The sequence below is a fragment of the Oncorhynchus mykiss genome, chromosome 13 (genome assembly GCF_013265735.2).
Source record: "Oncorhynchus mykiss isolate Arlee chromosome 13, USDA_OmykA_1.1, whole genome shotgun sequence".
Taxonomy (NCBI): Eukaryota; Metazoa; Chordata; class Actinopteri; order Salmoniformes; family Salmonidae; genus Oncorhynchus; species Oncorhynchus mykiss.
Window position 1 is genome coordinate 14,224,666 of NC_048577.1, and position 17,937 is coordinate 14,242,602.

The 17,937-nt window shown below is 44.6% G+C and overlaps 1 protein-coding gene across 3 annotated transcripts; it reads left to right on the plus strand.

Moving 5' to 3' along the window:
- Window positions 1-1,814: 1,814 nt before the first annotated feature.
- On the plus strand, window positions 1,815-8,113 carry LOC110487285 (mediator of RNA polymerase II transcription subunit 15). 3 transcript variants are annotated; one of them, XM_036940372.1, is made up of 6 exons: window positions 1,815-2,000; window positions 2,092-2,147; window positions 2,228-3,276; window positions 3,307-7,853; window positions 7,932-7,968; window positions 8,043-8,113. In XM_036940372.1, the coding sequence occupies exons 1-5, from the start codon at window positions 1,972-1,974 to the stop codon at window positions 7,939-7,941; spliced, it is 5,691 nt and encodes a 1,896-aa protein (XP_036796267.1). In that variant the 5' UTR covers window positions 1,815-1,971; the 3' UTR covers window positions 7,942-7,968; window positions 8,043-8,113. The 3 variants fall into 3 exon arrangements, with proteins under 3 accessions (XP_036796267.1, XP_036796268.1, XP_036796265.1); XM_036940373.1 differs by having other exon boundaries at window positions 1,817-2,000; window positions 2,228-5,211; window positions 5,359-7,853; XM_036940370.1 differs by having other exon boundaries at window positions 1,817-2,000; window positions 2,228-7,853.
- The last annotated feature ends 9,824 nt before the right edge of the window (window positions 8,114-17,937 follow it).

The following is a 17,937-nucleotide window of genomic DNA, read 5'->3' on the forward strand; positions in this document are numbered from 1 at the left end:
ACATTGCCAGTAGTCATGTTAAGGTTTTCAAAGTTCTATTGGTGGAGTTTATGGATTTACATGTGGCTGTGCATTATATGGTGCCTGCATAGGAAAGGGGATCTGATCAAGCCTATTGGTATTCTTGAGCCAAAAAGACAACTGTTATGGGGTTAATTCCACATCTGCTTGCATTGCTTGGTATGTATTGTCATGGTATGAGACAACATAATACAATTTCAGTAAAGTAGAAAATAAATGATATCCTAAATTGAGAGATGAATAAAGAATGTGTTATCACAGCATCAAAAATCTTTCAGAATATACCTGTCTTCAGTATAGAATGACATGTATACAGATTATATTACAACTCTTTGTGTTTTGTCTTAATGACTGTTCTTTAGTAAATAGGAAACTCAAGTGTGTTAGTCCGAGAAACATTAACTAGATAGTTTTGTTTGTGAAACCTTGAAATGAACACAATGAGAAGTGATTTTGTAACAGTTTTGAATGGGTAATTGTATCAAATATATATCATTGTATATTTTAATTAGCACACATATAAACTTTTTTCATCACTGCCTTGTAAACCCATTCTTGTAAGTTGGAGCTACTGTACATGATTGTCTGGCGCTGCTGTAAAAATTTGAGCACTTGCCAAGATGTTGACATTTCTGGGTATGCCTCACCTGTAACATAAAGATTATGATGATATTGTTATATTATTTTTTATAATAATACAAATCTGTCAATCAACCATATGTATTTCTTAAAAGCCCTTTTTTGCATCAGCAGTAGTCACAAAGCATTTTCGAGATACCCAGTCTAAAAATCCAAGACCCATCAATGCATATGTCAAAGCACAGTTTTACATTACAAAGGAAACTTTTTATAAACAATGGCAACACTGCCATGGTGATCTGAGCCTTGCTGTTGGATACTAACTTCATTTTCCGACTTTCGGTTGTCGCAGATGCACCTCTCCTGACTTTACTTCTTGACTTTGGTCTACAGTCAGTTGCTTTAGCTTTACCACTCAAACGAGCCCTACTGTATGTTTGCCTCTGAAAAATTAAAGACTCAGATCATCAAAAGCATAACATGAGTGTTTAATTGGTGTCTGTCTGAAATCAGAATTTGTCTAAGATGTTGCACTTTGTGCAAATGAAACTGTTATCCATCTAATGTTGCTATGCTGAATGAAACACACGGTTTTAAAGAAGGCATGTGTAAAATAATGGTGCCTAACTGCTCATTCAGCCTCTAATCTTCAAATGAACCAAGTGAATTTTGTACAAACAATAATTGAAACCGATCAATGAAGTGCCAAGACAAAATGTGTTTCCTACTTTAGAGCAGGGGTGTCAAACTCATTCCATGGAGGGCCTAGTGTCTGTAGGTTTGTTTTTTCCTTTCATTTAAGACCAAGACAACTACTGTAGGTGAGGGGAGTAATTAGTGGCCTTAATTCAGCCATCAAGTACAATGAAGGAGTGAAAATCCGCAAACACTCGGCCCTCCGTGTAATGAGATTGACGCGTGCTTTAGAGTAAGGGCTGTCAAACCTGTCAGGATCTCAATTAGAGAATCAACCAGACCTGAGTAAATTTCTGCATTCCAAATCAACCCCTAGCTCCTACACCTACCACTTAGTCACTTATGGGCATTTGAAATGATCAGATAGGGTAAAGCAATATGTTAATTGCTTCACCTTGCCTTCTGATAGGCTGGATGCAATTGTGGCCATATTGCTTATCCCTATTAAATCCTTGTGTTTAGATCAAGGTGTAGGATTTAGGGGTCAATTTGGAAATAGAAATTGAATGTAGTTCAGTGGCTGACAGCTGTCCTTAATTAGCCAACAACATTAGAAGGGTCTGGGATTCCTTTAAAAGGAGCAACCAAACATCTGGCAAATATAGTAAAAGGGATATTCTGGTAGGATGTATGCCTACCATTAGTGCTGAATACTGGTGAGGTTTTGAGGGCAAAATGGCTGTGATGATTGGAATCGCTTTCAGGTATGTTTTTAAGTATTGATTTAGTTTGTTTCCCTTGTCCTTCAGGTGTTACAGGTATCTATGTTTATAACATACATTCTCTTTCCTCAAGCGTTTCTTGGCTTTGTTGCCTGCTAATTGGAGGGATAACGTGTTCTACATCAGAAGGTGAGTTAATTTCAAATAACAGCTACGCAGTTCCATAACCTTCAAAGGCTGGCATTTTACAGTTTATATTTTTAACCTAGGTGATTGGTCTCCTGCACTGGATTCTAATGCAGCATGGCTTGACGCAGGATCACTTCGGTCTCTAGGATATGGCAATTATAAGTCTCCAAAATCTCAAATGCAAGCGCAACAGAAACATCCGGCCGCCATCCTGCGGAAGGAATTGGCCCCCATGTCCCAGCAACCTCAGCAAGTGTGGTATCCAGTTCAAATGCTGCAGAAGCAACAGACCGCCGTGCTCCAGCAAGTGGGGCATCAAGCTCAAATGCTGCCGCAACCACCGTCCGCCGTGCCCCAGCAAGTGTGGCATCAAGCTCACATGCTGAAGCATAAGCAACCGACCGCTGTACCCCAGGAAGTGTGGCATCCAGCTCAAATGCCCCTGCAGCAGAAGGAACCATCCGCAGAAGCTCAGCCGCAGAGGAAACCGACAACTGTGCCCCAGCAAGTGTGGCATCAAGCTCACATGCTGAAGCAGAAGCTCCCGCCCGCCGTGTCCCAGCAAGTGTGGAATCCTGCTCTAATGCCCCTGCAGCAGAAGCAACCGACCACTGTGCCCCAGCAAGTGTGGAATCCTGCTCTAATGCCCCTGCAGCAGAAGCAACCAACCGCTGTGCCCCAGCAAGTGTGGAATCCAGCTCAAATGCAGCAGAAGCAACCGTCCGCCGTGCCCCAACAAGTGTGGAATCCTGCTCTAATGCCCCTGCAGCAGAAGCAACTGACCACTGTGCCCCAGCAAGTGTGGAATCCTGCTCTAATGCCCCTGCAGCAGAAGCAACCAACCGCCGTGCCCCAGCAAGTGTGGAATCCAGCTCAAATGCAGCAGAAGCAACCGTCCGCCGTGCCCCAACAAGTGTGGCATCCAGCTCAAATGCCCCTGCAGCAGAAGCAACCGGCCACTGAACCTGAACAGAAGGAACTGACTGCCATGCCCCAGCAAATGTGGTATGGAGCTAAAATGCTCCAACCAGAAAATCATCTGGCCGCCATGCCACAGAAGCTACAGGGCTCCAGTCTCCAGCTGCCTCTGTTCGTGTGGCATCCATCTCAATTTCCCCAGCAGCAGAAGGAAGTGGCCGTCGAGCCCCAGCAGCAGAAGGAAGTGGCCGTCGAGCCCCAGCAGCAGAAGGAAGTGGCCGTCGAGCCCCAGCAGCAGAAGGAAGTGGCCGTCGAGCCCCAGCAGCAGAAGGAAGTGGCCGTCGAGCCCCAGCAGCAGAAGGAAGTGGCCGTCGAGCCCCAGCAGCAGAAGGAAGTGGCCGTCGAGCCCCAGCAGCAGAAGGAAGTGGCCGTCGAGCCCCATCAGCAGAAGCAACCGGCCGTCGAGCCCCAGCAAGAGTGGAATCCAGCTCAAATGCTGCAGAAGCAACCGACTGACATGCCCCAGCAAGTGTGGAATCCATTTTACACACTGCAGAAGCAACCGACCGCCGTGCCCCAGCAAGTGTGGCATCCAGCTCAAATGCCCCTGCAGCAGAAGCAACCGACCGCCGTGCCCCAGCAAGTGTGGAATCCAGCTCAAATGCAGCAGAAGCAACCGACTGCCGTGCCCCAGCAAGTGTGGAATCCATTTCACACACTGCAGAAGCAACCGACCGCTGTGCCCCAGCAAGTGTGGAATCCATTTTACACACTGCAGAAGCAACCGACCGCCGTGCCCCAGCAAGTGTGGCATCCAGCTCAAATGCCCCTGCAGCATAAGGAACCGACCGCCGTGCCCCAGCAAGTGTGGCATCCAGCTCTAATGCCCCTGCAGCAGAAGCAGCCGACCGCCGTGCCCCAGCAAGTGTGGCATCCAGCTCAAATGCCCCTGCAGCAGAAGCAACCGACCGCCTTGCCCCAGCAAGTGGGGCATCCTGCACTAATGCCCCTGCAGCAGAAGCAAACAACCGCTGTGCCCCAGCAAGTGTGGAATCCATTTTACACACTGCAGAAGCAACCGACCGCCGTGCCCCAGCAAGTGTGGCATCCAGCTCAAATGCCCCTGCAGCATAAGGAACCGACCGCCGTGCCCCAGCAAGTGTGGCATCCAGCTCTAATGCCCCTGCAGCAGAAGCAGCCGACCGCCGTGCCCCAGCAAGTGTGGCATCCAGCTCAAATGCCCCTGCAGCAGAAGCAACCGACCGCCTTGCCCCAGCAAGTGGGGCATCCTGCACTAATGCCCCTGCAGCAGAAGCAAACAACCGCTGTGCCCCAGCAAGTGTGGAATCCATTTCACACACTGCAGAAGCAACCAACCGCCGTGCCCCTGCAAGTGTGGAATCCAGCTCAAATGCAGCAGAAGCAACCGACTGCCGTGCCCCAGCAAGTGTGGCATCCTTCTCAAATGCCCCTGCAGCAGAAGCAAACAACCTCTGTGCCCCAGCAAGTGTGGAATCCAGCTCAAATGCAGCAGAAGCAACTGGTCCCTATGCCTCTACTGCAGAAGGAACCAACCACCATAGCCCAGCAACCTCAGCAGGTGTGGCATCCAGCGCAGATGTCCAAGAATCAAACATCCACTGAACCTCAGCAGCAGAAACAACCATCCACCACGCCCAAGCAAGCGTGGCATCCAGCTCAAATGCCCCTGCAGCAGAAGCAACCGGCCACTGAACCTCAACAGAAGGAACTGACTGCCATGCCCCAGCAAATGTGGTATGGAGCTAAAATGCTCCAACCAGAGAATCATCTGGCCGCCATGCCACAGAAGCTACAGGGCTCCAGTCTCCAGCTGCCTCTGTTCGTGTGGCATCCATCTCAATTTCCCCAGCAGCAGAAGGAAGTGGCCGTCGAGCCCCAGCAGCAGAAGGAAGTGGCCGTCGAGCCCCAGCAGCAGAAGGAAGTGGCCGTCGAGTCTCAGCAAGTGTGGCATCCATTTCACACACTGCAGAAGCAACCGACCGCCGTGCCCCAGCAAGTGTGGCATCAAGCTCAAATGCCCCTGCAGCAGAAGCAACTGGTCCCTTTGCCTCTACTGCAGAAAGAACCAAAAACCATAGCCCAGCAAGCGTGGCATCCAGCTCAAATGCCCCTGCAGCAGAAGCAACCGACCGCCGTGCCCCAGCAAGTGTGGCATCCAGCTCTAATGCCCCTGCAGCAGAAGCAACCGGCCACTGAACCTCAACAGAAGGAACTGACCGCCGTGCCCCAGCAAGTGTGGCATCCAGCTCAAATGCCCCTGCAGCAGAAGCAACCTACCGCCGTGCCCCAGCAAGTGTGGAATCCATTTCACACACTGCAGAAGCAAGTGTGGCATCCTGCTCTAATGCCCCTGCAGCAGGAGCAACCAACCGACGTTACCCTGCAAGTGTGGCATCCTTCTCAAATGCCCCAGCAGCAGAAGGAACTGGCCGTCGAGCCCCAGCAGCAGAAGGAACCGACCGCCGTGCCCCAGCAAGTGTGGCATCCAGCTCAAATGCTGCAGAAGCAACCGACCACCGTGCCGCAGCAAGTGTGGCATCCAGCTCAAATGCTGCAGAAGCAACCGACCGCCGTGCCCCAGCAAGTGTGGCATCCAGCTCAAATGCCCCTGCTGCAGAAGCAACCGACCGCCTTGCCCCAGCAAGTGTGGCATCCAGCTCAAATGCCCCTGCTGCAAAAGGAACCGACCGCTGTGCCCCAGCAAGTGTGGCATCCAGCTCAAATGCTGCAGAAGCAACCGACCGCCGTGCCCCAGCAAGTGTGGCATCAAGCTCAAATGCCCCTGCTGCAAAAGGAACCGACCGCCGTGCCCCAGCAAGTGTGGCATCCTGTTCAGTTTCCCCAGCAGAAGCAACTGGCCCCTATGCCTCTACTGCAGAAGGAACCAACAACCATAGCCCAGCAACCTCAGCAGGTGTGGCATCCAGCTCAAATGTCCAAGAATCGAACAGCCACTGAACCTCAGCAGCAGAAGCAACCATCCACCACGCCCCAGCAAGTGTGGCATCTTGCTCTAATGCCCCTGCAGCAGAAGCAACCGACCGCCGTGCCCCAGCAAGTGTGGCATCCAGCTCTAATGCCCCTGCAGCAGAAGCAACCGGCCACTGAACCTCAACAGAAGGAACTGACCGCCGTGCCCCAGCAAGTGTGGCATCCAGCTCAAATGCCCCTGCAGCAGAAGCAACTGACCGCCTTGCCCCAGCAAGTGGGGCATCCTGCACTAATGCCCCTGCAGCAGAAGCAAACAACCGCTGTGCCCCAGCAAGTGTGGAATCCATTTCACACACTGCAGAAGCAACCAACCACCGTGCCCCTGCAAGTGTGGAATCCAGCTCAAATGCAGCAGAAGCAACCGACTGCCGTGCCCCAGCAAGTGTGGCATCCTTCTCAAATGCCCCTGCAGCAGAAGCAAACAACCGCTGTGCCCCAGCAAGTGTGGAATCCAGCTCAAATGCAGCAGAAGCAACTGGTCCCTATGCCTCTACTGCAGAAGGAACCAACCACCATAGCCCAGCAACCTCAGCAGGTGTGGCATCCAGCGCAGATGTCCAAGAATCAAACATCCACTGAACCTCAGCAGCAGAAACAACCATCCACCACGCCCCAGCAAGCGTGGCATCCAGCTCAAATGCCCCTGCAGCAGAAGCAACCGGCCACTGAACCTCAACAGAAGGAACTGACTGCCATGCCCCAGCAAATGTGGTATGGAGCTAAATTGCTCCAACCAGAGAATCATCTGGCCGCCATGCCACAGAAGCTACAGGGCTCCAGTCTCCAGCTGCCTCTGTTCGTGTGGCATCCATCTCAATTTCCCCAGCAGCAGAAGGAAGTGGCCGTCGAGCCCCAGCAGCAGAAGGAAGTGGCCGTCGAGCCCCAGCAGCAGAAGGAAGTGGCCGTCGAGCCCCAGCAGCAGAAGGAAGTGGCCGTCGAGCCCCAGCAGCAGAAGGAAGTGGCCGTCGAGCCCCAGCAGCAGAAGGAAGCGGCCGTCGAGTCTCAGCAAGTGTGGCATCCATTTCACACACTGCAGAAGCAACCGACCGCCGTGCCCCAGCAAGTGTGGCATCAAGCTCAAATGCCCCTGCAGCAGAAGCAACTGGTCCCTTTGCCTCTACTGCAGAAAGAACCAAAAACCATAGCCCAGCAAGCGTGGCATCCAGCTCAAATGCCCCTGCAGCAGAAGCAACCTACCGCCGTGCCCCAGCAAGTGTGGAATCCATTTCACACACTGCAGAAGCAAGTGTGGCATCCTGCTCTAATGCCCCTGCAGCAGGAGCAACCAACCGACGTTACCCTGCAAGTGTGGCATCCTTCTCAAATGCCCCAGCAGCAGAAGGAACTGGCCGTCGAGCCCCAGCAGCAGAAGGAACCGACCGCCGTGCCCCAGCAAATGTGGCATACAGCTCAAATGCTGCAGAAGCAACCGACCACCGTGCCGCAGCAAGTGTGGCATCCAGCTCAAATGCTGCAGAAGCAACCGACCGCCGTGCCCCAGCAAGTGTGGCATCCAGCTCAAATGCCCCTGCTGCAGAAGCAACCGACCGCCTTCATTGTTGAACAGTCCGGTTTCATCCAAATCTCTTCCTACAGTTCCAAATCGCACTACAAGAATGGCAGAACTGTCATCTCCCAAATCAGCTACACTCCTAGGGAGGCAATGCCTGAATACAGTGGAAATGCTCCCAATGATGGTTTTGTTAGCATTGGTGCACCAAGCATATATCCAACACTAGTGAAGGATTCTGCAAGGTAATGGCTCACTTTAACCTGCTCTGAACTTTGCTCTGAATTTGAAGTCCTTTGTACTAACCATATATCTATCAACAGGAAAATGTAATGGATTCATCCTCTAGAAGCTCTAATGGTGAGTATTGTTTTTGACATTGGTTACTTAACATTCTGCGTTGCTGACAGTTTGCATTTCTTTCTGCTTTTTAGACCAGGAAGTTGCTGGTGCTCTTGCTACTCTAGTGTGATGGAATCAATAAACAATTTGACTTTAAAAAATGCCTTGTCTCTTTGAAATGTTTCATGTCCATTGCTTGCTAATTGAACAGGTGGTGTGCAGTCCGTAGTAAAAGTGACTACTGTTCAGTTAATTCTTTGGTTGTTCATCTTTTACATTTGCTACCTGTTCAAAATAAAAGCTTGTCTACATAAGAGCATTTGTGAAGGGGAGAGTTGTCAGACATTCCTCATACAGTGCCTTGCAAAAGTATTCGGCCCCCTTGAACTTTGTGACCTTTTGCCACATTTCAGGCTTCAAACATAAAGATATAAAACTATTTTTTTGTGAAGAATCAACAAGTGGGACACAATCATGAAGTGGAATGACATTTATTGGATATTTCAAACTTTAACAAATCAAACTGAAATTGGGCGTGCAAAATTATTCAGCCCCCTTAAGTTAATACTTTGTAGCGCCACCTTTTGCTGCGATTACAGCTGTAAGTCGCTTGGGGTATGTCTCTATCAGTTTTGCACATCGAGAGAATGAAATTTTCCCATTCCTCCTTGCAAAACAGCTCGAGCTCAGTGAGGTTGGATGGAGAGCATTTGTCAACAGCAGTTTTCAGTTCTTTCCACTGATTCTCGATTGGATTCAGGTCTGGACTTTGACTTGGCCATTCTAACACCTTGATATGTTTATTTTTGAACCATTCCATTGTAGATTTTGCTTTATGTTTTGGATCATTGTCTTGTTGGAAGACAAATCTCCGTCCCAGTTTCAGGTCTTTTGCAGACTCCATCAGGTATTCTTCCAGAATGGTCCTGTATTTGGCTCCATCTTCCCATCAATTTTAACCATCTTCCCTGTCCCTGCTGAAGAAAAGCAGGCCCAAACCATGATGCTGCCACCACCATGTTTGACAGTGGGGATGTGTGTTTAGGGTGAGCTGTGTTGCTTTTACGCCAAACATAATGTTTTGCATTGTTGCCAAAAAGTTCAATTTTGGTTTCATCTGACCAGAGCACCTTCTTCCACATGTGTGTCTCCCAGGTGGCTTGTGGCAAACTTTAAACAACACTTTTTTTATGGATATCTTTAAGAAATGGCTTTCTTCTTGCCACTCTTCCATAAAGCCCAGATTTGTGCAATATACGACTGATTGTTGTCCTATGGACAGAGTCTCCCACCTCAGCTGTAGATCTCTGCAATTCATCCAGAGTGATCATGGGCATCTTGGCTGCATCTCTGATCAGTCTTCTCCTTGTATGAGCTGAAAGTTTAGAGGGACGGCCAGGTCTTGCTAGATTTGCAGTGGTCTGATACTCCTTCCATTCGCTTGCACAGTGCTCCTTGATGTTTAAAGCTTGGGAAATCTTTTTGTATCCAAATCCGGCTTTAAACGTCTTCACAACAGTATCTCGGACCTGCCTGGTGTGTCCCTTGTTCTTCATGATGCTCTCTGCGCTTTTAACGGACCTCAGACTATCACAGTGCAGGTGCATTTATACGGAGACTTGATTACACACAGGGGGATTGTATTTATCATTAGTCATTTAGGTCAACATTGGATCATTCAGAGATCCTCACTGAACTTCTGGAGAGTTTGCTGCACTGAAAGTAAAGGGGCTGAATAATTTTGCACGCCCAATTTTTCAGTTTTTGATTTGTTAAAGTTTGAAATATCCAATAAATGTCGTTCCACTTCATGATTGTGTCCCACTTGTTGATTCTTCACAAAAAAATACAGTTTTATATCTTTATGTTTGAAGCCTGAAATGTGGCAAAAGGTCTCAAAGTTCAAGGGGGCCGAATACTTTTGCAAGGCACTGTATGTAATGTGTTTGAACATTTTAAAGAGTAGAGCACTGTTGAAGTGAGCTTATGGTCTGGCTGTTGTATATTAAACAGTGATTTCCAGGGGGGGGGGGGGGGGGAGAGAAACCACAGAAATCTACAGAACACATGGCTCCTAGACCAAATGTAGGTGTATTGTGATTTAACTTCAATGAATGCAATCGCTGTCTCTCTCTCTCCGTGTGTGTGTGTGGTGACAAGGATCTGTAGCGTCAGGGGGGAGCTAATGACATCTGCCACCACCCAACAGGTGTGGGAGGTTGTTTGGTTACAAACAGAAACATGCTGATAACATTATTTTCTAAGAAAGGAATTAAATAATAATTATACATGTAAACATTTAAAGGATATAAATGGCATTTATGTATAAAATTTAGAAGAAAATACATGGGTTTTAAAAAAGAAAATGTTTACTTTCAATGCAGGACAGCGGGCCCTATGTCTGTGTGTCCAGGCTGCAGGCTGCATGGGAGATGTCAGGTTACGAGCTGTTGGTTGACACACAGGGAGAGAATCCTTATCAAGGAGCAAAATGCCTTATTTTATATGAATACAGTTTAAAAAATGAATATACATATATATCTATGTAATGTAAACATTTACGGGGTATTAAAGTGTAGTATTTTTTGATAATAATATGTATGTTTTATATACATTTTAGTAAAAAAACAGAGGTTTATTATAATATTGCATAGCACACATTTTAAAAATAGTAATACGTTTAAAGGTCTGTACAGTAGGCATTTCGGTATTTACATATTCAAATTAAATATTATATTAAAAAAATTAAATGTATCTTTCCTTCAATGAATGAAATCTCTGTCTCTCATGTCTGTCCCCTGATCTGTTACTCTATACACAAGAGAATGTGGTTCGGGGGGGTGTAAGGTCTTTGAAACAATTGTCTGAAAACAGTGGGGTCCTGTGGCGTCCGAGGATTTCCTGACCTTTGAACTTCCAAAAGACTTCTCAGGGGTCAGCAACAAACACAAAAATGTCAGGAAACAGGTTTATGTTCTCGTGAGGTCTCCTGGGGTGGATGTCTCAATCAATCACGCCATCCTCTTTTTGAAAGTGTACTTGTACTCTTTAAGATGGGCCCTTTACTTATGACTTAAACAGATCCATTATACCCCTTTTAATAACCTTTTAATGCACGAGGCTAAATCAGGGGCACACAGTGTTTCTTAGTAGTCTTAAACAAATCTACTGTGAAAGAAAAGTGTACACCTCACACACAGGGTTATGGACTTAAAAAAGAAGACACCAGTAACATGTCAGATATAGTTTAAATGTATTCATATATGAGTTTGCACCTCATTTATGAATTTACATCACAGAAGACTGAAATGTAACAAAACGCCTATTGTGTTTGAGATGTACACTGAGATGCACTGTTGGGCAATATTCCCCTCCAGTGATTCCCCTACATCTTGTCAACATAGAACCCAAAAATGGAGCATTTCTCTTATACCAACTTATCTTTACAGACATATATCCATAACAAGGCATAGGAGGCCCCTATAAGTGTCCAAAAATGTCTCCAAAATGTCACATTTTAAGCATCTTTATTTTCATGCATATAAATGGTCAACTAGAATTTGTATGACCAAATTCACATTCTTTAGTGTAGAAATTCATTTTTGAATGTTCAAAAAAACCTCTTCAAATAGAAGTATGTTTGTAGGACAAAATATCTTACAGGAAGGCCCTCTTTCACTCTCTCAACATGTAAAAGCAGACAGGCTCCCCATAAAAGGCCCCACCCAGCTCACTCAAATGCCCCTCCCCTCAACAACAGCCAACAGCCCAGAACAGCAGGAAAACAGAACAGCTAAAAGATCATCTGGGAATCCTCCCTTCTTCGTGGAGCTTTTTGAAGGGGAGTTGAATATTCAATGTGATGTATGTATATAGATATATATTATTTAAGAATGATTTGTCTAAATTGTTTTCATTGACATATATTTATTTTCTTTTAAATTAGGGCTATTTAGCCATTGAGCAGTAGCCATTGTTTTTATTCATACCGTTTGTAAACAATAGCTTCTGCCCTCTTAGTTTCTATTTGACCCTCTTATTACAGTGGGGCAAAAACATTTTTAGTCAGCCACCAATTGTGCAACTTCTCCCACTTAAAAAGATGAGAGAGGCCTGTAATTTTCATCATAGGTACACTTCAACAACTTTTGTTATTGACCAAATACTTATTTTCCACCATAATTTGCAAATAAATTCATAAAAAATCCTACAATGTGATTTTCTGGATTTTTCTTTTCTCATTTTGTCTGTCATAGTTGAAGTGTACCTATGGTGAAAATTACAGGCTTCTCTCATCTTTTTAAGTGGCTGACTAAATGCTTTTTTGCCCCAATGTATATCAAAACCTCTCAGACTAGAAAGTATGATTAGAAACGATAATTAGAAACTATGATAATACACTCTGAACAACGACGAAGTCATGTCTGTGTGTGTGAGTGATGATCTATTATTTAATTGTGTAATATTACACTCTCTCGCTCTCTCTCAATGTATACCAAAGTTACACATATTTAACAAGGTTTCAATGTTTTGTATTGCAACAGTTATGAAAGACAATGACATCCAATTTGAAGGGAATTATTGATATAATGTGTTACATAGTGTGCATCTGTGATAACTTTATGTAATAGAGCCTCTCTCTCTCTTTCTCTCTCTCTCTCTCGTTCTCTCTCAGGCTATGAAAAAAAAAGATGACGTTGACTCCTGAGTGTTGAACTTTTGCCCCCTCTATAGCCTCCCTGGTAATTATATGACCCTTATGGTAATCTACGATCGTTTGAACGTCTTGGATAACAATAAGAGGCACATGTACAGTTCCTCTCTAGTTTTTATCCTAGGTTTATGACATCTAGGGATTGTTTCCTAGATGCTGTGCTTTGACATATGCATTGATGGGTCTTAGATTTTTAGACTGGGTATCTCTAAAATGCTTTGTGACTACTGCTGATGCAAAAAAGGGCTTTTAAGAAATACATATGGTTGATTGACAGATTTGTATTATTATAAAAAATAATATAACAATATCATCATAATCTTTATGTTACAGGTGAGGCATACCCAGAAATGTCAACATCTTGGCAAGTGCTCAAATTTTTACAGCAGCGCCAGACAATCATGTACAGTAGCTCCAACTTACAAGAATGGGTTTACAAGGCAGTGATGAAAAAAGTTTATATGTGTGCTAATTAAAATATACAATGATATATATTTGATACAATTACCCATTCAAAACTGTTACAAAATCACTTCTCATTGTGTTCATTTCAAGGTTTCACAAACATAAAACTATCTAGTTAATGTTTCTCGGACTAACACACTTGAGTTTCCTATTTACTAAAGAACAGTCATTAAGACAAAACACAAAGAGTTGTAATATAATCTGTATACATGTCATTCTATACTGAAGACAGGTATATTCTGAAAGATTTTTGATGCTGTGATAACACATTCTTTATTCATCTCTCAATTTAGGATATCATTTATTTTCTACTTTACTGAAATTGTATTATGTTGTCTCATACCATGACAATACATACCAAGCAATGCAAGCAGATGTGGAATTAACCCCATAAGTTGTCTTTTTGGATCAAGAATACCAATAGGCTTGATCAGATCCCCTTTCCTATGCAGGCACCATATAATGCACAGCCACATGTAAATCCATAAACTCCACCAATAGAACTTTGAAAACCTTAACATGACTACTGGCAATGTCATTATTTTTGTCACCATCCATCAATTGTTGAATTGTGTTATTTTTCTTTGTACATGCACCGAGCCTCCAAGGGCTGGAGCCAATCAACATAGTAAATTAAAAAGACCCAAATAAAACGTATGTGAAAAGATGTGGTCAAAGTATAAAACGTTGCTGTTTTGTTACAAAGTTTTCCTAACATTTGCCATAACTAGTAAGCCTTACATCCTGAATGAATATGGGCTCCCAAATATGCACCTGGGACCACATGCACTTTTAATTGAGCCTAGAACAATTTCTATATTGTAATTAAAATCATTGACCCATAAGAGAACACATGACCAAAGCAAAGCCATATAATTAAAACATTGATGAGAAATATAAATAAACAAATGTTTGCATAACGGAAGACATGAACTGTATCCAACAATGTATTTAGCTATGTAGAAAACTTTCATATTGGCAGTAAGGTCATTGAGACTAGCTATGGACAGTAGTTATTGTGGGAGGTTTAGGGATCAATATAGTGATCAAGGATCATGAATGTTAGATTTGTTCACCTTGGGGATTTTGAAAGAGGGGGATTAGAACCCCAAAGTAAGTGGTAAGAAAGATCATGAAGGTCATTTCAGATTCAGGTTTAGGGGGAGGGGGGGGGTAATAAAATCTTGGAAACACCTATTCACACTGGATTATAAACATGTCCAGACAGAACGATCACATCAAGAAGGTTTAACAGTGATGAATGGCTATTCAATGTACAACAGTAGTCTTCTGTAACAAGCAATATGTATTAAATAGGTTTACATACATCCATGACTGAATGGTTTCACAAACGCCTTTAAAGGTTTTGTAAGTAAGTTGTAACAGGCCTCATTCAGCAGTCTGAATTAACCTAGAGACACCAAAACGTCCATGTTTAGAGAAGCTTGGAGATTATTCCACAAGTAAGGGGCAAAGAGCTGATTTACTGAATTCTGTACAGACCAAAGGAGTTTCCAGAGTTAGCAATCCCTGAGACTGTGTATGATAACCCTGACTCGTACATCTAATGGTTATTGTAGATGTTAGCTACAGAGGGAGTTTACAGTATGTAAAAGAGCTTTCTAAAGGCAAAGAGAGCAACGAATTGACCTACGTGACAGAGGGTCAGCCTACTTTATGATAGAGAATGCAGGGATGTGTACTGAACCTGTACCCATAATAAAACAAAGTGCTCTAGGATCAAATGCATCTAAAGGCTTTAATGAAGTGGCAGTTGCATTCATATAGATGATTTTGCAATAGTCTAGGACCAGTAAGAACATTGATTGAATTATCTGCTTTGTACTATTTTAAGCGAGGCCAGACCTATTTCTATAGAAGCCCCTTTTATTTTCAGCATCTTAATTCATCAATATGTTTTTCAAAAAGACAACTTAAGGTATATACTGATACACCGTACCAGGTACGTACACTTCAATCATTAGAATAATTTTTGTGTACTCTAGAAAACATTAGTTTTCCATGAATTCAATAATAATTTAAGGTCAATAAAGGTGTTCTGCAAAATAATGAAAGCCTAATGTAGATCAGATAGAGCCTGATTAGCAGGGCGGGGCAATTGAGTACACAACGGTATCTGCATACAGGTGCAGGTAATAGTTATATATTTGACATGAATAAAATGGTTTAGACATTCTAACACAATATCTAGATACTAAAGAAATGTATATGCAACATTTAAACAATGTATATAACTTGACGATACATTGGCCATTTTAGTATTCCTTTTATTTTTTTCGTTTTTTTTTCTCCACATGTAATCTAAGAGCTTCACAACCAAATGTTTTCATTCCCCCATGGCTATATAAACTGAACTCTAGGTTTCATTTGCGTTATTATTTAGAAATGAAAGTTAGCATTCCTCTCTGCAGATCCTCTCAAGCTCTGTCAGGTTGGATGTGGAGCTTTGCTGGACAGCTATTTTCAGGTCTCTCCAGAGATGTTTGATATGGTTTAAGCCCGGGCTATGGCTGGGCCACTCAATGGTTAGGTTTCCTCCAGACGTGACGCTTGCCATTCATGCCAAAGACTTAATTCTTGGTTTAATCAGACCAGAGAATCCTGTTCTCATGGTTTGAGTCGAGGTGTTTTTTGGCAAACGCCAAGCCGGCTGTAATGTGCTTTTTACTGAGGAGAGGCTTCCACCTCTCCACACTACCATAAAGCCCTGATTGGTGGAGTGCTGCAGAGATGGCACTCTAGAGCTCTGTCAGAGTGACAATCGGGTTCTTGATCACCTCCCTGACCAAGGCCCTTCTCCCCCGATTGCTCAGTTTGGCCCGGCGGCCAGCTCTAGGAAGAGTCTTGGTGGTTCCAAAGCTCTTCCATTTATAAACAATGTAGGCCACTGTTCTTAGGGACCTTCAATGCTTCAGACATTTTAGTACACTTCCCCAGATATCTTAAGCAGGGATTTGTCAGAGATTTGACAGTCTCACTGTATACAATCCATGCCTACATCTGAAGCATGAACATATTATTTATTTCACCTTTATTTAACCAGGTAGGCAAGTTGAGAACAAGTTCTCATTTACAATTGCGACCTGGCCAAGATAAAGCAAAGCAGCTCGACACATACGACACAGAGTTACAAACATACAGTCAACAATACAGTATAAACAAGTCTATATACGATGTGAGCAAATGAGGTGAGATGAGGTAAAGGCAAAAAGGCCATGGTGGCAAAGTAAATACAACATAGCAAGTAAAACACTGGAATGGTAGATTTGCAATGGGAGAATGTGCAAAGTAGAAATAATGGGGGTGCAAAGGAGCAAAGTAAATACATTTAATACAGTAGGGAAAGAGGTAGTTGTTTGGGCTAAATTATAGGTGGGCTATGTACAGGTGCAATAATCTGTGAGCTGCTCTGACAGTTGGTGCTTAAAGCTAGTGAGGGAGATGTGTTTCAAGTTTGAGATTTTTGTAGTTCGTTCCAGTCATTGGCAGCAGAGAACTGGAAGGAGAGGCGGCCAAAGAAAGAATTGGTCCTGGGGGTGACTAGAGATACCTGCTGGAGCGTGTGCTACAGGTGGGAGATGCAATGGTGACCAGCGAGCTGAGATAAGGGGGGACTTTACCTAGCAGGGTCTTGTAGATGACATGGAGCCAGTGGGTTTGGCGACGAGTATGAAGCGAGGGCCAGCCAACGAGAGCGTACAGGTCGCAATGGTGGGTAGTATATGGGGCTTTGGTGACAAAACGGATTGCACTGTGATAGACTGCATCCAATTTGTTGAGTAGGGTATTGGAGGCTATTTTGTAAATGACATCGCCAAAGTCGAGGATTGGTAGGATGGTCAGTTTTACAAGGGTATGTTTGGCAGCATGAGTGAAGGATGCTTTGTTGCGAAATAAGCCAATTCTAGATTTAACTTTGGATTGGAGATGTTTGATATGGGTCTGGATGGAGTTTAAAGTCTAACCAGACACCTAAGTATTTGTAGTTGTCCACGTATTCTAAGTCAGAGCCGTCCAGAGTAGTGATGTTGGACAGGCGGGTAGGTGCAGGTAGCGATCGGTTGAAGAGCATGCATTTAGTTTTACTTGTATTTAAGAGCAATTGGAGGCCACGGAAGGAGAGTTGTATGGCATTGAAGCTTGCCTGGAGGGTTGTTAAGTGTCCAAAGAAGGGCCAGAAGTATACAGAATGGCGTCGTCTGCGTAGAGGTGGATCAGAGACTCACCAGCAGCAAGAGCGACCTCATTGATGTAAACAGAGAAGAGAGTCGGTCCAAGAATTGAACCCTGTGGCACCCCCATAGAGACTGCCAGAGGTCCGGACAGCAGACCCTCCGATTTGACACACTGAACTCTATCAGAGAAGTAGTTGGTGAACCAGGCGAGGCAATCATTTGAGAAACCAAGGCTGTCGAGTCTGCCGATGAGGATGTGGTGATTGACAGAGTCGAAAGCCTTGGCCAGATCAATGAATACAGCTGCACAGTAATGTTTCTTATCGATGGCGGTTAAGATACCATTTAGGACCTTGAGCGTGGCTGAGGTGCACCCATGACCAGCTCTGAAACCAGATTGCATAGCAGAGAAGGTATGGTGAGGAATATCTGACAACTCTCCCCTTCACAAATGCTCTAATGTAGACCAAAGCTTTGATTTTGAACCAGCAGTAAAGGTAAAAGATGAACAACCAAAGAATTAACTGAACAGTAGTCATTTTTACTATGGCCTGCACACCACCTGTTCAATTAGCAAGCAATGGACATGAAACATTTCAAAGAGACAAGGCA

Excerpts from the sequence above, each read along its gene's own strand:
- LOC110487285 (XM_036940370.1), top strand. The coding sequence starts at position 1,972 with ATGGCTGTGATGATTGGAATCGCTTTCAG. Across the intron at positions 2,001-2,091 it reads ATGATTGGAATCGCTTTCAG|CGTTTCTTGGCTTTGTTGCC; the intron begins GTATGTTTTTAA and ends TCTTTCCTCAAG. Across the intron at positions 2,148-2,227 it reads AACGTGTTCTACATCAGAAG|GTGATTGGTCTCCTGCACTG; the intron begins GTGAGTTAATTT and ends TTTTTAACCTAG.